Source organism: Talpa occidentalis, unplaced genomic scaffold (genome assembly GCF_014898055.3).
Source record: "Talpa occidentalis isolate TD23 unplaced genomic scaffold, MPIMG_talOcc4v2.1 talOcc4.9, whole genome shotgun sequence".
Taxonomy (NCBI): domain Eukaryota; kingdom Metazoa; phylum Chordata; class Mammalia; order Eulipotyphla; family Talpidae; genus Talpa; species Talpa occidentalis.
In genome coordinates this window covers 94,971,535-94,997,135 of record NW_023605305.1, presented here as the reverse complement: position 1 = coordinate 94,997,135, position 25,601 = coordinate 94,971,535, and the positions used below count along the sequence as shown (strand labels likewise).

Here is a 25,601-nt window from a genome sequence, read left to right as displayed (position 1 = left end):
TAGTTCACAAACTGAAAGCACCAGAACAGAACGTGTAAAAACTACAATGAGTGAGTAGAGGTTTGCACCTGGAGAAACCACAAGGCAGAGCCACAGGCCAGAATGAGTTCAAGTGACTTCTCGGTGGCCACCTAAACGCTGTTGGCATCACGTGGAAAGGTGGTCTGCGGGGTAAAGAGAAGCAAAAACAGCACCTTCTTCCGCTGCCAGTCATTCAGATCAACAGCTGTTCTCCCACTAGTGTGGTTCTTTTTTTCCTTATTTGGACTTTTAAGAGAAAGACACCACACCCTGCGTTATGTAGCTCGAGCCGCGATGCCACGTCCCAGGTCTCCAGTGGTCAGGGCTGGAGTTGATTCGGTAATACTTTCTCCCTCTGAAAGGACTCCTGGGTGGGGTAAGGAAAACTCTGCAGCTGCTTGAAAACAATACAACTACAAAAGTCAGAGATCTTATAAAGCACATTCTAAAAAACAGCTTTAGGGCCGCTAGAGGCGAAGTGGTTTTGGGGTGCACGCTGAATTGAGCGGTGAGGGGCCCGCCACCTTGCGCGGGAAGGAAAGGGCCGCCCCAGAGACAGAACCCCAAGCCCCCCTTGAATTTCCACGCAACCCGCCCAACGCGCCGGTTCTGAAGAAGTGGAAACGCCAAGCGGCGCGTCAGCCCGGCCGGGCCGGGGCGGGGAGCGCGACGGCGGCAGCCTGAGGAGCCGGGCGCTCCGAGCACGCGACTCGGCCGACGCCGGCCGCTGGGTCGCCGCCCGGGCCCGCCCCTCTCCGCGCCCGGCGCGCGACTCCCCGGCTTCCCCGGCGCCCCCTCCGCCTCCGCACGCCTCCCTTTAAGCGCGAGGCGCAGTTGGATTTGCGTCGGCCGAAGCGAGGCGCGACTCCCCTTTACGGCGTAGTCGGCGGCCGCGGCTCTGACAGCCGCGCGGCCGGCGCGCGGAGCAGGAGGCCGGGCCTCGGGCCGCCGTCGCCGCCGCAGGGCCGGGGTGGGGGCGCGCCGCGCGCCGCGGCGGGGGCGGAGGAGTGGGCGGGCCCGGCGGGCTGGGGGCGGGGAGCGAGGGAAGGCGGGGAGCCGGGGCGCCGGCGCTCGGTCCGCCTCTGACTGCGGCGCGGCGGGGCGATGTGTGATTACCATGGCGAGGAGTCTCTGTGCGGGGGCCTGGCCAAGGAAACCCTGCTGCCTCCAGGTAGGCCGGCGGCGACCGCCCGCGCGCCCTCCCTCGCCGCGCGGGACTCGCCCGCCTCCCTCCTCCCTCCTCCTCCTCCTTCCCTGCTCGGCGCCCGCCCGAACCCCGCCGCCCCCTGCCGTTCGGCACCTGGCGGCGCGCCCTCCCCGGCCGCCCGGGCGCCGCCACCCCTGAGGCGCCGCTGCCCGCGCCCCCGAGGCTGCCCCGACCCGCCGGGCTGGGGACCCGCGCCGCCCCGCCCAGGCTCACTCTCGCGCCCCGCGCGCCCCCCGAGCCCCGAGACGCGCCCCGGGTGCAGCCCTGCGCCCCGGGCGTCCTGGTCCCGGCGGTCTGGGTTTGGGACGTGCCGCCGGCTCCCCGCGCCGCGGGGCGCTCCCCCTGTCCGGTGGGCCCCACAGGTCGGCTGCCCGCGGCTCCCCGTCCTGGGGCGTCAGTCGGTGGCCGCGAAGGCGGTGTGTCATCTCTCCGTGGTTTAGAAAGGCTGGCAATTTGTCACAGCGGTGATTCTCCGGAGCCCCAGAAGCGGCGTGCGCCTCGGGCTGCGCCCCTGGTTCGGTCCTTCCGTCACACCCGTGCTTTAAATGGGAGCCGGGGCTCGGAAGCCCGAGCGAGATGGAGGGCTTTGCTTTTTTTTTTTGCTTTTTTTTTTCCCCAAAGGAAAGGGGACAGTGTCTGATGCCGACATCAAATACCCCAGCAGCGCTAACGTAATTCTCAGTCATGTCATGTGTACTGTGCGCGTGTTAATTTTCATGATTTCCTTTCCACCCTCTATTCCGCTGCGAGTCTGTGTCTTCGAACCCTACTACTGCCTGCATGGACTGTTGGTCACCAGGGGGACCTAGTGGACACCGTCAGTAGCTGAGCGCAAATCCATCACCCCGATGGAAAAACAGCTACAAATTAATGCCTCGTGTGGGTCAGCGGGGCTGTCTGCATTCAGAGGACAGTATTCCATTACTGCTTACATTAAAAGGTTCAAAGGTATTGGTTGATTATTTTGGAATGGGAGTTCATGCTCAGCCAGCGCTTTCATAAATTATTTAAAAAGTTAAGAAGCCACCACGGGGCAAGTAAATCTTACGTTTTTGTTTGAAAATTTTATGTGTAAATCTTTACTCTCAATGAATGAGGTAAATCTTTACCCTCAGTGTACTGCAAATTAGAAGCATGAGTTGAAGGATGGAGGGTAACATCCAATGTCTGGAGTGTCTGTAACAACAGCTCCACCAGTAGTAGTTGCGCCTTCAGTGACTCTAGACCAACCCAGTCTAGAATACAACCCAGGCCAGTTACCTCTTTGTAGGCCTTTATGTGAGCAAAAATATTTCCAGACTCTGTCCCCAACATAAGCTTGCTGGGATATAGAAAATGTTTTTTACCGAAATGATGTAGCTATTTATGTTTAAATTTTTAGGTTTTGTGGCAGACCTTATTTTAGACTTTGATTTGTTTGGCCCTACATGTTCTCTGTGGCTGTTACATTTTTTTGGCACTGTAGCACGAGAGCGTTCAGATTGGTTGAGTTAAGATAAGTTTTACAAATAGTTATGCTTCTGTTAATGGCAAATGTTTAGTAGTTCCGCTTTTCTGTATGTGCACATCATTTTATATTAACATATTAAGGTAAACGTTTTTCAAAAGAATTTGGAAGCACTTTGACATTTTATGGGCTATTTCTATATAAAATAATTATTAAGTAGAAACTTGATTATAATATTACATTTGAGATAAATTTAAAACTTGGGAATGAAGGGAACTGGTATTTTAAACATTGTCATGGTATTTGATTTTATTCTATATGAATCTTCTTGTTTAGTTGTCCCTCACCGTATTGTTTCTTTCTACTAGTTTTTTAAAATAAGCTGCAAATTACTCAAGCACCATATACCTTTGTGTTCATTATTGTATAAATGCCTCATCTGCCTTTTATACCTTGCCACTAGGTGCTTCAACCTTGAAATTGTTTTGGCAAAGTCAAAATAAAATATTTTCTAATGAGACTGTTAGACAGCTACTTAGTTTCTCAGGTACTGAAGGTTGAGTATACACACATAAACACACACACATACACGCACAATATATTACTCTTTTTACTTTATTGTTTTATTATTACAAATAAAATTTTGTTCCCTTAGGAGCAACATGAGACATGAGAACCGAGTTGACTTTGTTAATTTGTGGGTCTGGTTCATTATCACTTTTAAAAACTTTCGTAACTTTTTCATTCCATCGTTGTTATTCATAAGTGGAGATTGTATTTCTTAGCTGAGCACATCACATGAATGTAGTGAGGATAAACTAGATGAAATTAAATCTTGTTTTATGACACTTTTTACTACTTTATGACAGAAAAGCATGTGAGCTTAAATGACAAATACATATGGGTAAATATGTTGAATTCCTTCAACCAAAGGCTCCTGGCCTTCAGTAGGCTCCTCCTCCTTTTTAAAAATTGAGCATGTATTAACCTACATGCATGTATGACTTACACTGACTAACATTTGTTGAATGCCTGTCACATGCCCAAAAACAGGTGTGGCAGGGGTTCTGTGGGAGCTGAGCAAATACCTTTGTGGTCCTAATGGAACTTCAAGTATAGTCAGGCAGACAAGCATAATAATAATAGAAAAAACCTTTAGAAATATGTAATAACAACAGTAAATACTATGAAGGAAAAAGGAAGGTGCAAAAGACTGCCTAAGAAGAGAGTGGTATCTCTCTGTCTTTTAAAGCTGTATTCCTATGGAAATTTTAATACATACGTACATAAAACAAAAGAATAATGAACTCATATACCTGTCACCTGCTCTCAAGAATTACCAGTCTTTTTCATTCCCCACCCCCAAATCCTTCCCACTAAAATATTTTAAAGGACATCTCAGATATCACATCATTTCATCCAAATGCCTCAGTGCATTTCTGACAGATAAGGATATTTTTAGACATAATCACAACACCATTATCATACCTAACAAATTAATAACATTTTTCCCACCCTCCTCCTAGATATGCATTATCCTAAGAGGACTGACTAAATTCACTTTGCCATGGAGTGTGCTTACTGTGATTTAAGAGGGTCTCTTGCAAATAACAAGACAGAAAACTCTCCCCTTATTATGCTGGAAATTCTTCATTCAAGGGGAACTAATTCTCATTTTATGATTTGGGAGAATGTCTTAAAAAAGAAATGTCTGATTTCAGTAACATTTTCATGAAAATGTGTAACTTTAACTTAAAGTGAAGTAATAATTAGTCAACAGGTATAAATGATGTTGTTTTGTTTGGAGGAAAGGGAAGGAGTGAAGAGTACAGAAGGAATTGGATGTCAAAGATGGGGGAAGAGGTGAAGGGGACCAGCAAGAAGAAAGGGAAGTCGCAGAAACTAGCTTTATATACTTGCAGGTCTGCTGTTTGTCTTCCACTGAAGGTGTGAAAAAATAGCTATGTACTGAGGTGTTTGGGTCTTAGGACTTGCAAGTTTTTCTTTCTACAGTTTAAGGGAAAAAATTTTTTTTAAAGATTTATTTATGCATACAAGAGCTGGGGTACAGGCCAAAGATGCGGGGGGTGAGAGGATTCACCAGAGACAGAGTGGGGAGCAGAACAGGCAGACTGACTGAAATACACTGCTGAGTGGAGCAACGGGCGAGACAGATGAGGTCTGCCTCGCCATGTGGGTTTCTCCCTGGCTGGCTGGGGATTGAACTCATGCTGCAGAGGCTGTGGATTGCTTCATAGTGCGGTGCTTAATCTCTTGCGCCACCAGGGAGGCACTAAGGAAAAAAATTTTAAGCAACTAACTTAACTATAAGCAGCTTCATTCTCAGTGTTTTCATTAATCCAGATACACTGTGGTAAATGATAATGCTTCTAGAAAACTAGCAATGTGCAAATTAATGGTATTTTTCAGCAGTAATTTGAGTTAAGTATGAGTTAATATGGGAGCCTAAACCCTGGTGGCTCAGGTGGTTGAGCACAGCGCTGTGAAGCTGTCCCCAGCCTCTGTAGTGCTGGTTCGATCCCCGGCGGCTTCGGAGATACCCACGTGGTGGGGCAGACCTCTCCTATCTCGCCCGCTGCTCCCCTCAGCAGAGTATTTTGGTCAGTCGGTGGCCTGTTCTGTTCCCCACTCTGTCTTGGGTGAATCCTCTCACCCTCCCACACATCTGGCCTGTACCCTGGTTCTTGTATAAAAATAAACTTTTTTTAAAAAAAATAGCTGTTCATATAGTAAAAGATTCCACTACATATGAAGAACCGATATGGTGTAACTATGTAGTGGAATATTCAGTAGTAAAGTGAAATGAACTGATACACTCTATAGCAAGGATGTACCTTGAAAACATTAAATGTGTGAAAGAAGCCAGTTACAAAGAACAAACCAACCAACATATTATATGGTTCTGTTTATGTGAAATGTCCAGAATAGGCAAATCTATAGACAGAAAATGTATTGCAGTAGCTGGGAAGTTTGGGGGGAAATGGGTACAAAGTTTACTTTTGGGATAATGGAACTATTCTAAAATTGATACTGGTGAGTTTTACAACTCTGTGAATATATTCAATACCATCGGATTGTATGCTTTAAATGAATGAATTGTATGATATGTGAATTATATTGCAATAAAACTATAGGGAAAAAAAAGGAATGGAGTTTATACCATCTATGTTGGTCCTCTCTGCCTCTTGTTGCAGATCCCACTAATGCCAGCTTTTTGATTGGGAGTATTTCTTCCAGAGGACTGGTGTGGGTACACTGCTTGTGTGGCCTCTCTGAGCCAGGAGGGCTTGTGACTTGCCTGAAATAGATAACTTGCAAATTTTTACCCAAGCAATAGTTACTCATGGTAAGGCATCATTCCCAGAGCAGGACAACATATAGTTCAGTCCTTGCAACATTACTTGAGAAATAGTACTTGCTGAATTGGCTAAACCATTGCTGCACATCGAACAGAGTAGAATCCTGCCTATCAGAGCTGAAACTGGGTGTGCTACCCAACTTAGACCATTTTTAGGTAGTGCTTTTCTTCTGCTCACCTTTATGGTGATACTGCTTGTGGCCTGGGGAGTGTGGGAACCCAGAATGACACCTGCATTTATCTAGTTTTAGCAGTGTGTGTTTTCTACAAATTAGGATCTACTTTGTTTAGGGCTTACTCATAGTCTTAGTGAGACTGATAACACAGCAGCCCTATAATTTGTTGGCTTTAGTTTAGAATACCATCTTTCTTCTCTCTATCATTAAGTTCTAGAAGAATGAAAGTTAAGACAATTTAGGGTAATTCTCTATACTTAGGTTATATGTGTTTTTCATTACAGTCAGTCATTCTGCCCACATGTCCCGTTGTATATAGAGCTGGTGCAACTGTAACAGAATTTGAAGTCTGAGATACTTCTATACTTCAGAAGATTTCAAAGCCTTTCAGATTGTAACAGTTTTAAGTTTCTTGAGACATCCTCTTAAAAATGACCCTGCTAGCAGTTTCAACATGTGCTCAGTAGGCTATCATGAATAGATAGATGCTATGTTGTACTTGCGGTGTGGGCACTTGTTTAACATTTCTGAGATCTGGCTCTTTATTGGTATATATAAGTACCATTTTTCAAACATGGCTTCTGTAGATGTTTTGGTTCTTTATGACTTAATGTGATTGTTTTGTGGAATTTAGCACCAGATAGGGTTACTAAGACAGATTAACTGGTAACAATGACAATGTATACAAATACCATAGTAAGTAATACGGCTTCTTGCCCATTTTCAGCCTATAGGATTATTTTAAATCTAAGAATAATTAGAAGAGGTAGTTATTCCTTTTCCCCAAAAGCTAGGAAGGGGAGATTTTGGGTGGTGGCATTCTCATCTGCTTTAGTAAACCTGCTGTTCAGAGCTAAGCTTAAGCCCTTGCCTGAAATGAAATCTCCAGAATTACGGTTAATTTTCTGAGACTGGTGCATATACAGAAAACATAGGCATCCCATAATGTCTTCAATTTAAGCATAAAATTGTAATGCAGCCATTTGATGTAACTTCCATTGCTTTTCTCTCCCTGTTAGAAACTCAGAAAGAGGATGATTTCACTGGCAGATTTTATCCTCATCACACTTTCAAGCTGGAGCATACAGTAAAAGTGTGTCTTTGTTGTCATCTTTCCAGTGCCCCAGTTTTTCTACTTGATGGATTATAGCGTTGTTTTGTAATTACTTATGGATGTCTTCTTCTTTTAGCAGTTAGGTACATTCTAATGTTTTCATGTAATTCTAAAAATAATACTACACCATTCTGTTAACAACCTTCTTTTTATATTGAAAAGATAAACACCTGACATTTTAAACATAACCATTTCTGGACATTCAAAATTTTTCTGAATAATTTTCCTTTAAAACCCTTTAATCTACAAAGTATGTATGTTTAGGATGTGGTAATGCAAACATGTTTATAACCCAAAATACTAGCAGATGAATTTTTCTTTAGAAATTACTTTTTTTTGGCTGACTGAGTAATGAAATTAATTATCTGTGTGTGTGTGTGTGTGTGTGTGTGTGTGTGTGATCATCATTGTGGTTACGGTTTTGTTTTCTAAGGCAGCCAAAACATAACAAAATCGCCATCTTAACTGGACACTTTTAAGTGAGCAATACAGTAGTGTTAACTATATGCACATTGTTGGCAACAGATCTTTGGAACTTTTTCAACTTTCGAAACAGAAACTCTATACCTATTGAACAACAACTCCCCATTTCTCTCTTCCCACCAGCCCCTGGCAGCCACATTCTACTTCTGTTTCTATGAGTTTGACTTCTTTAGATGCTGCATATAAGTAGAGTCATGTAGTACTTATTTTTTGGTGTCTGGCTTATATTACATAGCATAATGTCCTCCTGTTTCATCCATGTTGTTGCAAATGACCAGATTTTCTTTTTATTCCTGGCTGAATAATATTCCACTGTACATGTATACCACATTTTCTTTATCTATTCATTAGTTGATTGGCAATGAGGTTGCTTCCACTTCTTGGCTACTATGAATAATGTTGCAGTGAACATGGGAGTCTAATATCTTTTAGAGATTCTGCTTTTAATTATTTTAAATACCATCTAGCCAGGGATTGTTGGATCACAAGGTAATTCTACTTTTAATTTTTGAGAAATGTTTATATTGTTTTTCCATAGTAGCTGCACCATTTTACATTCTGACAATTCCAATTCTCCAACACTTATTATTTTCTTTTTAATAATGATCAACTTGATAGGTGTAAGGTGATACCTCATTGTGGTTTTGATTTGCATTTCCCTGTGCTGGTTGGCTGTTCTTTGGAGTTACTTATTTTATTGCTTCAGATTGATGTTTATTTAACAGGGTTATTATAAACCTATAACCTGCTTTTATCTAAGAACACAGTAATCATTTTTTGAGGCTATTCCTTTTTTTTTTAAATTTCTTTAATTATTATTTTTTAAAGATTTATTTATTTATTTATACAAGCACTGGGTACAGTCAGAAGTGTGGGATGGTAAGAGAATTCACCAGAGCCAGAGCAGGGAACAAAATAGGCAGACTGACGAAATACACTGCTGAGGGGAGCAGCGGGCATGGCAGGAGAGGTCTGCGCACCATGTGGGACCCTCGCCGGTAGCCGGGGATCGAACTGGTGCTGCAGAGGCTGCAGGCAGATTCTCAGCCCAGCACTCAACCACTGTGCCACCAGGGGAGGCCCTTTTGAGGCTATTCTTTAAAGAGATTCATAACACACTAGCAACCTTCTGAATTACTACATCCATTTCAGACATACATAGTGTCAGAGTCACACTTACAGATCGTAGAGCTAAGTCTACAAGTTTTACTTCCTACCCCCATTGCTTGAAAATTAGAACTTATTCATTTTAAATTTAAAATATTGATCAACATGCCAACCCATGCACCCTTGACTGAACCCTTGATTAAAAAACAAGACTTTGGGTCTCCCCAGTGGTGCAGCGGGTTGAGCACAGTGCTGTGAAGCTCTCTGCAGCCTCTGCAGTGTGGGTTCGGTTCCTGGCCAGCCAGGGAAATTCCTGCAGTGCTTTAGGTCTGTCTGCCTGTTCTGCTCCCCACTCTGTCTCTGGTGAATCCTCTCACCTCCCACGCCTCTGGCCTGAACCTAGCTATCGTGTAAATAAAAAATAAATCTTTAAAAAAAGTAAAAAACAAGACTTTTTTTAGATAATGGAAACTTGAAAATGGGCTCTATGTTAGGTAGCATTATTATATCAATGTTCATGTTATGTAGGAAAGTATCCTTAGTTTTGGAAGATATAAATGGAAGTATTTAGGATAAAAAATATATTTGTAGCTTACTTCTAAATTGTTCAGGAAAATGTACATATATACATGTATAAAGAGCAAGTTTTCTTAACCTTAGCACTGTTGACATTTTTGTCTACATAATTCCTTGTTTTGTGGGGCTCTTATTATTGGATGTCTGGTAGTATCCCTGACTTCTGTCCACTAGGTACAGATAGCACCCTCAAGTAGTGACAATCAAAAATGTTTCCAGACAATCTTCTAGGAGGCTAAATTATTCCCAGTTGAGAGGCAGTGATACAGAAGAGGAGAAAAAGGGAGAGAAATCATGTTTATGTACATTTTAGGAGAGTAAGATAGCAAGCAAGTATAGAACAATGATAGCAATTGATAGGAATAGGGAGAATAGTATTCTTTGTACTATTCTTTTTAATTTTCTGTGGACATAAACATTTTCAAAACAAAAAACTGGGGGGAAATTAATTAGACTTGATTTCATAATAACAAGTATGACTTGAAATCTATGAACTTTGTCCAAAGTTATCTTAAGTGTCAAGAAAATGGTTAAAGAAGAGTTAGTTTTCCAGGGACCCTATAGTAAATTACCATAAATTTAGCAATTTAAACATTAGCTATTTATCTGTACTTTGACCTCACAGTTCTGTGGATTAGAAATCCAACCTGAGTGTGTCCCAGCTGGTTCTCTGCTCCAGGTTTCACCAGGTTGAAAATCAAGGTGTTCCTAGGATTGAGTTTCTTTGCAGGGTTCTGGAATGAATCAGCTTCCATGTTCTTTCATGTTGTGAGAATTCAGTCCCATGTTGTTACTGCACTGAGGTCTCTACTTCCTTGCTGGCTGCCTGCTGGGGGTTCCTCTCTGTTTCTGGAGGCTGTGGGTATTCCTTGGTTCATAGTCCCCTTACTGCATCTCAGAAGCCAGCAACAGTGGATAGAGTCCTTCACCTACTTCTCACCTCTCTGACTTTTTCATCTGCCTCATCTCTTCTGTAGCTTCCTCTGCTTCATCTCACTTTTCTGTTATCATCTTTTGCTTTTAGGGCTCACATGGGTATTTTGGGTCCACCCAGATAATCCTGGATAATATCTGTACTTTGAAGTCAGCTGATTAGAAACCTTAGTTCCAGCTACAGAGTCTCTTCACAGCATTACCTGGATTAGTGTTTGATTGAATAATCAGGGAGTAAGAATCTTGGGAGACTTTTTCAGAATGCTGCCTACCATAGAAAAATATAACTGAAATCTGACAGTTAAAAAAAAAAATCTGTCATTTCCTAAAATCTTTCATTTGTTTAATTCTCATTCCCATTAGCTTTAAAGATGCTGCCTTAGAAAAGATTTTGTAAGAGAGTTGTTATTGTATTTATCTTTCCAGTAATTACTATGAGAGGAATCTCGAATATTTACTTAAGGAAAATGTGAATAGCTACCAGTAACTTGTGGGAAATGCTTGTTTTTACTCTTTACTATTCTTAAACCTTTTGTACCCTTATGCAAACTAAAGTAAGAGTGAGAAATAGCACTTTATGAACTCAAGAAAAGGTTCTTTAAACTATAATCTATTTCTTTATTACTATAATATTTTTAAAGATTTATTTATGAATACAAGAACTGGGGTACAGGCTAGTGGTGCGGGGGTGGGGGTGAGAGGATTCACCAGTGACAGAGTGGGGAACAGAACAGGCGGATTGACTGAAATATTCTGCTGAGGGGAGCAGCAGGTGAGACCAGAGAGTCTGTTGTGCCATGTGGGTCAGGTCCTTGGCTGGACATTGAACTTGTGCTGCAGTGGCTGCCAATAGCTTCATAGTGCTGCTACTCAACCCCTTGCACCACCAGGGAGGCCCCCATTACTATAATTATATAAAGTTGTTCTTTGCCCCTTAAGACAATGCTTGGTTTTAATGTGCCACCTTTTTTTTTTTTTTTAAAGATTTATTTATTTATTTATACAAGCACTGGGTACAGTCAGAAGCGCGGGAGGGTGAGAGAATTCACCAGAGCCAGAGCGGGGAACAGAACAGGCAGACTGACGAAACACACTGCTGAGAGGAGTAGTGGCTGCGCCATGTGGGACCCTCGCTGGTGGCCGGGGATTGAACCGGTGCTGCAGATGCTGTAGGCAGCTTCGCAGCCCAGCCCTCAACTGCTGCACCACCAGGGGAAGCCCTTAATGTGCCACCTTACAACATTTTCAGTCACACCTGACTCAATAAAACTAAATTTGTCACCAGTGAAGGTAAAGTCTGTTTATTACTTTGGTCTTATCCTTTATCCTGAGCATATACTCAAGATATGCAAAATGATACAGTATATTACACATATTTTTACATATATTCCAAAAAATATTCTCTAACCACTCCAAGATGTTGAACTCCCATAGCTTATGCTGAGCACATACTCCTCTTTTGCATCCTCTTATGCTTTACTGTTACCACCACCACCATCTCTTCATCATTGTCATTGTAATTCAACCCCACACCTCTCCCATTATTTCCAATCTTCCAACTCCATCTGGCTTCCCTCTTTTCCCTGTTCAGTCAGGACCCCACCATCTGTCTTGCCAGCTAGTGTTCTTTGCTCACTTGTCACATCCTAGCTCCTCTGACCTGCCTTCATTCTTGTCCTGATACTCCTGCTCTTTCCTCTCAGTCTCATCTTCCTTTGCTACCTGCTTTCCTCAGGACTCCAGCCTTCTATTGAGTACTTCTCACTTTGTACAATCTTCTTGGGTATCCATTACAACCCAGACCACCAGCCCAAACCTTCCCCCCATTTCCAGGTGTTTATTTCTTATCTACCTCTAGATAATACTTCATATTCAACACGTACAACCTACCTCTCTCATTTGTCTCTTTCCCTGTTTTAGTTAGTGATACCCCACAGTTAGCAAGGAGAGAAACACGCAAATCATTCTAGACTCTCTCTTTCCTTACTCCATGTTCGGTCCCTCAGTAAGTCCTAGAGTTTACCTCCTAATTAACTTTATCGTTGCATTTCAGTGTTTTCAACTCTAATGAATATGTTTTACATTATATCCTCAGATTTTATTCATCTTACAGCTGAAATTAGTTTTTAAACATTTAAAAAAATTATTTATGCATACAGGATCTGGGATGTAGGCCAGAGGTACAGGGGTTGAGAGGCTTCACCAGAGACAGAGTGGGGAGCAGAACAGGTGGATTGACTGTATACTGCTGACGGTAGTAGGGGGCGAGATGGAAGAGGTCTGCTGCCCCATTTGGATTAACTCCCTGGCCTGGGATCGAACTCAGGCTGCATTTGCTGCCGATAGCTTCATAGTGCTGAGACAACTCCTTGCGCCACTAGGGAGGCCCTACAACTGAAATTTTTACCAACCTCTCCCTTTCCCACACCACTTCCAAATCACTGGCAGCTACTTTGCTACCTTGTGTCTTTGATTTTGACTTAAAATATTCTTTAGATTTCATATTTAAGTAATACAAAGTACGCGTGGACTTGGCTTTCTCTGTGTCTTAGTTCATTTAACATAACGCCTCAGACTCCAGCCATTTTTAATAAGTGACAATTTCCTCTTTTTTATGACTGAATAATATTCCCTGTGTTGAGAAAGGGAGAGGGGGAGGAAGAGAGAAGGGAGAAGGAGAGAATGAGAATATGAATATTACTGTCTTTATCTAGTTAGTGTTAATAGACACAGGGTATTTAGATTGTTTAGGGTACTGTGCTGCAAATACCCTAATGCTTCAAAGAATGCATATCTTTAATAAACCTGCTGAGATGTCAGTTTCTTCTCTCTCTGCCTTGGGCCTACCCCAGAGTAAATGGTCATTAAGTGTTGAATGAATCAGAATGTTCATTTGTAGAGACCTTAAGCTTTATGGAGCTGATTAGCTTAATGGTTCCTACTATGAAATAGTTTATGAAGTAAACCGAAAGTTCCCTTTCCACTTTTCCTTTTCCCCAGCTCTACTTTCAAAAGGTAGCTTCTTTGGGGCCTCCCCGGTGGCGCAGCGGTTGAGCGCTGGGTTGCGAAGCTGCCTGTGGCCTCTCTGGCGCCGGTTCGATCCCTGGCTGCTCCCCGGCCACCGGAGGAGGGTCCCACATGGCGCGCAGACCTCTCCTGCCGCCCGCTGCTCCCCTCAGCAGTGTACTTCGGTCCTTCTGCCTGCTCTGCTCCCCGCTCTGGCTCTGGTGAATTCTCTCACCCTCCCGCGCTTCTGACTGTACCCAGTGCATGTATAAACAAAAACAAACAAACAAATAAATGAATAAATAAATAAATAAAAACATGCCTCTATTTAAAAAAAAAAAAAAAAAGGTAGCTTCTTTGAACCACCTAACTTTTTGGATTTCCTGGTGGTCACACCTCTTATTGCTAGAGTTGCGTGTCTAAACAAACTATACCCCAGGAAGTCCATAGGATGCTGAATTTGGGTGCTGAAAGAAACTATTTTTTCTTGTATATTGCTTTTTTTATCTTGAAATGTTCATTTTTGACATAATAGCTGATGATTTTCTGTTTGGGGCTTATAATTATAATAAACATTCCCCCATTTGAAAAATCTATTCAAAATTAATCTTTTTTAAAATGGAGGTATAATTGAAATATAACATTATATTAGTTTCAGTGTACAATATAATGATTTGATATTTGTATATATTACAAAATGATCACTACAATAAACCTAGCTAACATATGTTATCACACATTGAAAAATTACTGTTACATGCTTTTGATTTCTGTTTTTGTGTAAGTTACAATATACGTATAATAGATTAACATTGTCATATGTTTATATAGATACTTACAAATAAGTAAATACACAACTGTTAGGGACCTGTGCTCAGAAATATTTTCTGGGGGTCCTCCCTGGTAGCGCAGGGGTTAAATCTCAAGCTATCAGCTGGCCAGGAAGCTAACCCACATATGTCACAGCAGACCAATCCTGTCTCCCCCGCTGCTCCCCTTAGCAGTGTGTTTCTGTAGATCCTCCTGTTCTGGTCCCCACTGTGTCTATGGTGAATCCTCTCACCCCCCGCACCTCGGGTCTATTTCCCAGTTCTTGTATGCATAAATAAATAAAAATAAATCTAAAAAAAAAAAAAGAAAAACATTTTCTGGATAGGATTGTATGATCAAAAGAATTTGGAGACCGTTGCTTAATAATAGACTTTTACATCTACTTCTTTTTTTTTACTATTCAAAAGGACAGTTTCTCAGTCCATCCACTTTTGACAGTCTTTGTCTACCTCCCCCCTTTTAAAAAGGGTCATGAGAACATGTGCTCCTTTCTTGGATCTGTTTACCTTCTTTCTACTTTTCCACTTTTTATAGGCAACATTTTTACATTGTCAAAATTAATAACTTTTGTGTATTGTCCTATTACTCCCACCAAGTCTCCATATAAGTTGAATCTAAAATTTGAAAACCATAAATAGTAACATGTTATTATGACTTGTTCATTCTTCCATAAAGGAAAGTCTCTCCTGGTTGGACCTGAGACTGCAGCATATAGTTATTTTCCCCCAGTCAGGAAAACAAGTAAAATTAACTGACCAGGACAAAGATCTCTTATTATTAAGCAAATTGATGCAAAGAGTTGTCCCTTCCAGAAGCTAAAGCTATTTCTGTCCACGGGAAAGAAAACAGTGATATTTGTATATTTCCTATAAAAAATTTCTTTTTGTATAGAAATAATGCTTGCTTGTTCTTCACTGTAATTATTAAAGAATAATTGAAACCTCACCTGGGGGATGTGGATGCAGTAACAGTTATAATTGGAGATCAGCAGGGGCAGTTTCTCCTCTGAGAGTCAGTACACCTTCTCTTTTGGAATGATGGACAGGTAATAGTCAACTGTAAGAAGCAGACATTTCTTATGTCATCTATTCATCTATTCCCCAAATCCTGGTGAACTGAGCTGATTCTGGAATGCTGAACATTCATAAAAAATAAAAGGAGAATGAAACAATTTTGACCAGTCTTCCTTTTAAATTTTCAGGGTCCTGAAGTTTATGTCTTGAGACCTAACATATCAAAGTTAATTTTGGCCTAAGATGAAGGGCATCTCTATTTTTAGCACCCCCTCAAAGTATGACTCTATAAATATTAGTGCTGAGCCAATTTGTGTGTTAGGATTACATTTTCTTCTCTCTAGGGCCAGGGTCATGACCCTTGGGTTCTCAAGATTCTAAAATCTGTAATATCCTCTTTCCCATACTCCATCAAGCCCTTATAATTAGGGTACATGTAAACTTGCTTGGAATTTGAAGTGTAACTGTTTTGTGCTGTCAAGTCTTTCTCTTTTTTAATTTTTAGGGCATTTTCAATTTTCTTTTTGCATAATAGAGTGGTATTATAGCCTCACTTTTTTCAGATTCTCGGTTATATTTTATATTCTGTGGAATCCCCCTTTTAATCAGAAACTTCCCTGCCCCATTCCCCAGTTGCCTCTATAACCCGATGCTTTTCTAGGCTATTGTATACCCCTTACATTGGCTCTTTATGTCTTTTACAGTTTATTATTCCCTTCTTTTTATCCATATGTTCTCACGCTGAGTTTCTGAATTATGTTTTCTAGAGCATCTGTTGATTCTTTTCCCTTTTCTAATCACTATAAGAATTTTAAGTTTGAGAGTTCTTCCAAGTTCTTTGTTCCTTTTTCATGGTTTTCTATTTCTGTGGTATAAGGATGCAATGCCCTCTTGAATCTTTTGATTATAGTAGGTTTCTTTATTTGGTTATATGTTTTCTTATGTCCCTTAGTTGTATTTGTTCCCCTCAGGGTTCATTTTTGTGTATGTTTTTCTTAGCTATTCTTTTTTCACGATGCTGGATGTTTTCAACAGTGATCCTTGGTTGTTCACATTTTAGAAATAAGGATGAGTAACTGGTGTGAATTTTTTTTTCTCAACTGTATTAGAAGTTGGTCCGTTTTTTACCTAGACCTATGACCTGAGTGACTGACTGAGGTGGGATGGGTTGGCTGTAGGGGAGCCTGGTGACCCTGGAGGCAGTGGCATGCTTTGCTCTGGGTGGACTGCACCCGTGCATATTAGAAACCTTGGCATTTCTCAGGTTGTTTGTTCCCTAAGCTATCTGGGTTTTCAACTGTTACTGCTTTTGATCTGTGTGGGGGCGGGGGTAGGAGCTGGGGTGCCAACCAGTGTAGCTCCAGATACAGACCTTCAATTATCCCTGCTGTCTTCAGCCTCACTTCCCCTTCAGCCCTCCCCTGTACCTGCTGGCCCAGAGCCTAGAGCCATCAGGTGTTCCATGGCAGATTGGCTCTCTAGTCTGTCTAGCATTCCAGCAAGCAGTTAGACTTCCAGCTCCTTTAGGTTGCCTTGTGGAGTGTTCTGGTCTGTGGTTTTCTCTGCCTGTCTCATCTATCACCACAATTCCACCTGCTTTTTTGAATTCTAGAAATTTGCTGAATAATTTATCCACTTTCCTTTTTCTAGAGGTTTTTGCTCCCCCTTTCTCCCTTATTTGAGTGTAATTTGGCAAACTGTAAACAATAAATATGTATCCTCAACCCACCATCTTGAACTGAAAGTCCTAATGTGAATTTTATCTTTTTTTTATTTTTTCTTTTGCACCAAGTTTTTTTTAAAGATTTGTTTATTTATGCATACAAGAACTGGGGTACAGGCCAGTGATTTGCGAGGGTAAGAGGATTCACCAGAGACAGAGTAGGGAACAGAACAGGCAGATTGTGAAATACACTGCTGAGGGGAGCAGCGGGTGAGACAGGAGAGGTCTGCTGCACCGTGTGGGTTGCTCCCTGGCTGAGGATTGAACGCATGCTGCAGTGGCTGCAGATAGCTTCATAGGTTGGATCTTAACTCCTTGTGCCACCAGGGAGGCCCCTCACTAAGTTTTTATTGAGTGTTTAATGAAACATGTCAACTTGGGCAGCAGTCTAAATCTGCTATAACAGAAGACCAATGTTATAATACTCCCTGTAAACTTCAAACATATTTCAAACAGCCAGGCACATAAAAGGTTTTATTAATCCTCCCTTAAAATCTGCACAATCAGCACAGATACAGATTAAGTCACTGCTTTTTGCCAGCACCCACACTGGCATGGCAGCCCCCCGACTGTCTCCAGTCTGGTTTTGCCTTCCTGTAGTTGTCTTCTTGGGTCTCTTCTCACACAGGCCATGTCTTGCAAGTCTATGTTGAGGGTCATTTTTCTTTGCATTGTCCTCGGAATCGTAAATCAGATCAAAGCAGTTGTCTTGCCACCTCCAAAATGGGTTCTGGATCCAAATACAGAGATGGCATCAAGGCTGGTCTTGTACATTTTAGCTAGTTTTCCCCAAATTTCTGTCTTAGGGGCTGTTGCCATCCCAGGGTGAAGGACATCTGTGACCAGTTGTTTCCGCTGAAGCAATTGGTTGGCCGTGAACTCCCTAGTCTGGATCGTTACTGTGTTGTTCATGGTGGAGATGGATCTTTAGGCACCCAGGGAGGAAAAGGGACCTCCGTACTGTAAATTTTAAACTATTTACTGAATATTTCCTACCTTGTTTATCTCCATGGATGCAAGTGTCTATTTAAACAATGCTTAATTAATAAATTATTTCAATAAAATAAGGCAAGAGGATTAGAATAAATAACTTCAGAGGGCTAAAGATATACTGGCACTTTTTTCCCTGGAATCTTGTATTATAGCAACAGTTATTTTAGTAAAGAAAGAAAAACAACCACTCAATTAAAGATTCAAGAATTTGAAAATTAATATCAACTTTGTACCTGATTTCTGTCAGGTAAGCATTGACCTTATCACAGTGACTATGATATATCTCTGCTTTCATAGAACTTGCATGTTGGTTTTTGGGAGGAGTACTGATATACAGATAATAAATTTTTAAAAATAGCCAAGTAACAAAAATGCTGGCCAGCCATGTGCACAATGCAAGTAATAGGCGGCGTGATAATAAGCTTTGGGACATTTGTGTTGGCTGGCTTGTTGGAGGACCTTGCCATACAAGTGACGGTTACTTGAGGTTTGACTAACAAAAAGGAGCCAGTCAGGCCAAAACTGGAACTTGGCATTACCAACCAAGAGTTTATCCTTTTCACTATACTCAGTGCTACCCACCCTTTGGTTTTGATCATTCCTCTGTTCTATAAAAGATTTTTATATTAATTTAATGAATTTCTTAAACATTTCATCAGCTTTTAAATAGCACTTTGGTGATATAGAAAGACTCAGGAGATAATTTATTCCCCTAGGACAGAGGAAGGATAAACAAGCCTTTTTAGTCTGTGATAGCAGAATGGTTTGGTGAATTTAAAGGCCTTAATTATTATGCTATAAGCAACAACTTAATTTGCTTCAGACTGATTCTTAGCTTTCGAATGGAGCTCTTCCTTTGATATATTGTGTTGCTATTTTGGTTTCTTGTCATTTTGCTATTACATTTTTCCTCATCAAAAAGCATTTACTGCTCATTCCACATAGATCTGTGCGGGTGCTTATGCTATAGGTTGCAGATTCACATTGTTTTTTATCTTTAAATTGGGTATACTTTTGGGAGAAATGTCTTTTGAGTTCTTCTGCCCATTTCTTGACTGGATTGTTTATTTTGTTTTTGTTGAGCTTTGTATATCTTTGTGATCAGTCCCTTATCAGTTGAATGAAGTGCAAAGATTTTTTTTCCCAGTCAGTGGGGTGTCTCTCTGTTTTGGTTAATGTCTCTTTGGTTGTACAGAAGCTTTTCAGTTTCAGTAATCCCAGGTGTTTATCTTTGCCTTCACTGTCATTGCTTTGGGTGATGAGTCTTTAAAGATGTTTCTGAGATGTATGTCTTACAGTGTTTTACCTATATTTTCTTCTATATATTTCATGGTTTCAGGTCTTATGTCCAGTTCTTTTATCCATTTTGAGTTAATTTTTGTGCATGGTGAGAGGTAGTGGTCTAGTTTCATTTTTTTGCATGTGGAGGTCCAGTTTTCCCAGCACCACTTATTGAACAAACTGTCCATGTTCCATTGCATATTCTTTGCTCCTTTGTCAAATGCAAATGGCCAACAGGCATATGAAAAAATGTTCAACTTCCCTTATAATCAGGGAAATGCAAATCAAAACCACACTGAGATACCACCTTACACCAGTGAGAATGGCACATATCAAAAAACAAGCAACAACAAATGTTGGCGAGGTTGTGGTGAAAAAGGAACTCTCCTACATTGCTGGTGGGAGTGCAAACTGGTCCAGCCACTGTGGAAAGCTGTCTGGAGGTTCCTCAGTCTACTAAAAATGGAGCTACCATATGATCCAGCAATTCCACTGCTAGGGATCTAACCAAAGGACACAAACACATTGATTCAAAAGACCACCTGTACACCTATGCTTATTGCAGCACTATTTACAATAGGTAAAACCGGAAACAACCATTGCCCAAAAATAGATGACTGGATCAAGAAGATGTGATATATATACACACAATGGAATATTATTCAGCAATCAGAAAAGATAAATTCATGCCATTCGCAGCAACGTGGATGCAGCTAGAAGGAATTATGCTTAGTGAAATAAGCCAGAAGGAAAAAGAAAAATATCGGATGGTTTCACTTATAACAGGAATATAGGGGAACCAAATAAGACATCAATGCAAAAAAAAAATAACAGTACAAAACACAACAAAGCAAAAACAGACAATTATAAATCAGAGACATACTGCAGGGGAGGAGGTGGGAGAGGGATCAGAGAGAGGGAGAGAGGAGCACAGGGGACTGTGGTGATGGTGCACGGGTGCCTTCGGGAAGGAAATTCTACGGGGATTCAATCTGAGGGGGTAGGGGGAAGCAAATATTGTCTAAAAAATTTAAAAAATGATAAATATTAAAGTAAAATAATTAAATTAAAAAAATAAATTGGGTATACTTTTCAAAGAGTATTGGGCATGAATAATTGAAAAGAATCAATTTGTAGATCCTTACATCCTCCATGTCCTTTTGCTGACATTGTTCTGCCTGAGAATGTGTTGATGATGGAGGTGTAGGGTCTCCTTTCACACCTTCTCTTTCACAGTTGCCCTTCCCTTCCTGTTACATAAGAAAGACATACTGCCCATCCATCTTGGATCTTACAGTTTGCCCTTTGCTCAAAACAAAGGGCAATCGAAAATATTGTTGCCCTATAAAGATAGTGAATGACCAAGTAATACTATCTCAAGAATGACTAAGTAACTGTTCCTATTGCAATTCATATGGTTTCGTTTTCTTGCTCATAAAACTGAACAAAAACCTATTTGAGTTGTCTACTAATTAACTAATAAGTCATTAAGTATTTTTTTGATGGTAAGTTACTGTTCTTTTTGTCACATAACAAAAAAGATTCAAAGAATTGAAAAATAATTGCTCTAACAAGACTGCCATTCTCATTTTCACATTATCATTTCTGTGAAAAGGTTTCTCACCACTTAGGGATATAAAACAAAAAGTAAGCATAGAATTGATGCTGAACTCTATTTCATTGTGGCAATAAATAATAACTACTACATGGAAATGTAAATTAATTGAAGAAAAATCCTATCTGTCTCTTTCAATAAAGTTTTCTTTCTTCTGTTTAAGATTTTTAATAAAAACTTATACATTTATATTTATATTAGTTGTATAGTAATAGTAATAATAAAGAAAAACATAGACCAGAAGAAATTATTTTAACATCTGGAATCTTTTATTGCAGAAAATAGAGAGAAATTTAATTTATAGATTTTTCTTGAGAAAAACTATAATAGTCAATAAAAGTACTTTCAAACATAAAATGTGTTAGTTACATTAGAAATAATTTGTGTGGGGCCTCCCCTGTAGTGCAGCAGTTGAGCGCTGGGCTGCAAAGCTGCCTGCAGCCTCTGCAGCGCTGGTTCGATCCCCGGCCACTGGCGAGGGTCCCATATAGTGCGCAGACCTCTCCTGCCGTGCCTGCTGCTCCCCTCAGCAGTGTACTTCATCAGTCTGCCTGTTCTGCTCCCTGCTCTGGCTCTGGTGAATTCTCTCACCCTCCCGCGCTTCTGACTGTACCCAGTGCTTTTATAAATAAATAATCTTTAAAAAAAAAAAAAGGAAATAATTTGTGTGGAAAGGAACCACCTTTCTTCATGTTAAGGCTTACTCTATAGCTCCGTTAATCAAGATAATGTGGTACTGGGATAGAAACATAGATCAATGGACTAGAATAGGGAACCCAGAAATAGAGCCACATAAATATACCTAATTAATTTTTGACAAAGGATATCAAAGTAATTGATATCAAATATAAAAGTAATTCAAATGGAGGAGGGATAGCTTTTAAGTAAATGGTGTCAAAACAATTGGATGTGCATAGGCAAAAGAAAAAAGAACCTTGGCTTAAACTTTATACAAAAATTAAGTCAGTGGATCATGGACATAAATGAAAAACATGAAACTGAAATTTCTAGAAGGAAAAAAGGAAAAAGTTTTTGGGGTTAGGGACTAGAAGAAAAGCTCTTAGACTTGCTACCAAAAGTGTGATCCATAAAAAGAAAAGTCGAAAAATTTGAGCTCATCAAAATTAAAATATTTGACTCTACAAAAGACCTTGTTAAAAGTATGAAAAGACACTCTACAGACTGGGAGAAAAGTATTTGTAAGCCACATATCTCACAAAGGAGTAGTATCTAAAATATGTAAAGACCTCTCAAAACTCAACTGTAAAAAAGAAAGAATCTAATTAGAACATGAGAAAAAGATATTTCACTGAAGAGGATGTTATAGATGGCAAATAAGCACATGAATATGTAGATGTCCAACCTCACTCACCATTAGGGAAGTGCAAATTAAAACCACCAGAAAATATAGCAGAATGGCTAAAATAAAAAATAGTGACAACACCAAGTGCTGGTGAGGATGCTGAGAAACTGTATCATCCATCCACTGATAGTAGTAAAGTGAAATGAAAGTCATTCTAGAAGACATTTTGGCAATTTCTTTAAAAACTAGGCATATAACTACCATATGACCCAGTAATTAAATTCTTGGGTATTTGCAGAAAAATGAAAACTTATTACTACTGATTAAATTGCTACCCACCTCTCCCCCTCCAATCTTCTCCAATTTCCTATGTTGAAGCCCTAACCCCTAATGTGGTTGTGTTTGGAGATGAGGCCTTTGGAGATAATTAGGGTTAGATGTGGTCATAAGTCAGAGCCCTCATGGTGGGATTAATGCTTTTACAAGAAGAAGCACCAGAGAGCTTACTCTTGCACTCACTCTGTCTCTGCTACATGAGGGCACAGTGAGAAGGCTATCTGCCAGCCAGGAAGAGATCTGCTAGAATCTGACCATGCTGGTACCCTGCTCTTGGACTTGCAGCCTCCAGAACTATGAGAAAATAAATTACTCTTGTTTAAAACAGTCACCCAGTCTTTGGTACCTGAAGATGACTAATATTATGTTCACACAAACCTGGGCACAATTGTTTATAACCACTTTATTTAATTGCCCAGAGTTGGAAACAACCCAGATATCCTTCAGTGGATGAACAGTTAAACTGTGTTATGTTCAAACTGTAGATTACTACTCAGCAGTAAAAAAGAGTTAGCTGTTGATAACATGAAACTACTTGGATGAATCTCAAAGAAATTACTCTGTGTAAAAAGCCAATCTCAAAGCATACTGCATAATTCCATTTGTATAACATTTGTGAAAAGATAATTACAGGGATTTTAGAGCAGATTAATTGTGGCCAGAGGACAGAGAAGGAATAGGAAGAGGGAGACAGTAGCTATAAAGGACTCTTGCTTGTATTGATGGCACAGTTAAGAATCTTGTTTGTAGTGGTGCTAACATGAAGTTACATGTGATAAAATTGCATAGGGACACACACACACTGATTGCATATCTACTAGTGAAATATGAGTGAGCTCTGGATTGTATGAATGTCATTTTTCTGGGTTAGATGCTGCACTGTTGTTAATTATGCAAAATGTTAATGTTGGGGAATGTTGGGTGAAGAGTGCACAGGACCTCCCTGAAATTTTCTTAGCACTTTCTTATGAATCCACTAAGTATTTCAAATTAGAAGTCTAAGAAAGTAATTTGTGAGAGAAAACAAGAAATAAAAAAAATTTGACCATTCTGAACCAAATTGCTCATCTTTTTTTTTTGAAATGGATATTGGTGACTAATAAATTGCTAGAGTTTAAATTCCATTTGATAAATCTAAAGTGATACAACAGCTTTATTTTTTAAATGTCAATATTTTTAATATATTAGCAATTTCTCTTTTGCCACTTACTGTTAAAAACTTATTTAAGATGGGCCTCCCTGGTGGCACAGGGATTATAGTCTCAGTGCTATCAAGCTATCGCCAGCCACTGCTGCCTGAGTTTGATCCCCGGCCAGGGAGCTCACACACGGCGCAGCACACCTCTCCTGTCTCACCTGCTGCTCCCCTTAGCAGGGCATTCAGTAAATCCACCTGTTTTGTTCCCCACTCTGTCTCTGGTGAATCCTCTCACCTCCCTGTACCTCTGGCTTACACCCCAGTTCTTATAAGCATAAATAAATAAAAATAAATCTTTAAAAAATATAAATAGGAAAGGGGGGGGAAGGAAGGAGTGTCAGGTGAGGGTGGTGTTTTAGCAGTCTGTGTTAGGAGATTCACCTCCACTCCCCAGCAGTCACCCTCAAAGGACTACATCAGGTTTACCTTTAGGTGCATGATTTCAGTCTTTCTATTTCTAACCCCTTCCTTCAAATGAAAATATTTCCATATGCTTGATGATGTTTCAGTCTTAAATAATGGGTTAAGCCTTCCTTTCCACCATTAGCTGATTTAATATACAAGTATTTGTGGAATTAGTTATAGTGTAAATGAGTTCTATAATATGATATGTGCAAATTATACCTGGTCATCATCTGGTTGAGGAGAGGACGAGAGTGTGAAGGAAAGGGGTATCATGGAGTAGAAGGGGAAAGCTCAGGAAGCAGAGAGTTAAGCTTTGAACGCTACAAATAGAAGCAGAAAATGAGATATTTTGGTCTTGCTAATGCATTGCTTAACATGATTTATGAATGTTTTGGTTAATATTTAAAAATACTGCTCTATTAAGGAATTTGTATCTCTGTGGATTAATTACCTTACAATAGATCCCATTAAATCAAATTAATATAAAGATGGCCCATAGCTAGATCTATTAAATAAATGTAAAAGTCATTACCTGGTATGTGGGCTTTACTACCCATGTGTGACAGAAATTAATCATACAAAATGATAGATTATAAATGTCTTATGCACCAAGTATTTTTATTGAAATGATTTTGAATTTAAAGAAAAGTAGAGAGACTTCTATGTTAGATGATTGTAAGATGAATAATATGCTTTACCATGAGATTTTAAGCATTTGGTTTGACTTGTATCAAGCTCCTTTGTCTTTCTTAGTGTTACTTTTTCATTTACTGGTAAGATGCAGTTAATAATTGATAGGACAGGGCCTCCCCGGTGGCGCAGCGGTTGAGCGCTGGATTGTGAAGCTGCCGGCGGCCTCTGCAGCGCTGGTTCGATCCCCGGCTGCTCCCCGGCCACCAGAGGAGGGTCCCACATGGTGCGCAGACCTCTCCTGCCATGCCCGCTGCTCTCCTCGGCAGTGTCCTTCAGTCTTTCTGCCTGTTCTGCTCCCCGCTCTGGCTCTGGTGAATTCTCTCACCCTCCCGCGCTTCTGACTGTACCCAGTGCTTGTATGAATAAATAAAAATAAATCTTTAAAAAAAAAAAAAGAAAATGTACACATTTAAAAAAAAATTGATAGGACAGTTTTATCTCACTTCCCTTATAACAATTTGTTTTCTTATCTCCTGAATAATAATAATTTAAATATTATTACTTTAGCTTCTTCATAAAATGATACAATATCAAAAATTACAGATTTTTGAATGACTTTCAAAAATACATTATAACTTTCTGTATTGGACTCTTGCCTATTTTCAGAACCTGTTTAAGTCAGATTAGTGAAATGGCCAATTTTTCCCTTCAAATTAATTATTCTATCTTGGAATATGTTTAGGATTACCTTAAAGGAATTAAAATACTTTTTAAAATTGAGCTATTGGCATGTCCACTACATAAGACTTTCTAAAAATTTG

General features: G+C 40.3%; 1 protein-coding gene and 1 pseudogene across 1 annotated transcript in view; one reads left to right on the top strand and one right to left on the bottom strand.

Moving 5' to 3' along the window:
- Nucleotides 1–1,078: 1,078 nt before the first annotated feature.
- DIPK1A (divergent protein kinase domain 1A) overlaps nt 1,079–25,601 on the top strand; it is a 101,970-nt gene continuing 77,447 nt past the window's right edge. The window contains exon 1 of the mRNA XM_037498333.2: nt 1,079–1,192. Within this exon, the coding sequence (XP_037354230.1) occupies nt 1,139–1,192 (54 nt within the window). The 5' untranslated portion in view covers nt 1,079–1,138. The remainder of the gene's footprint in view (nt 1,193–25,601) is intronic.
- Nucleotides 17,499–17,928, bottom strand: LOC119235185 (40S ribosomal protein S24-like; annotated as a pseudogene).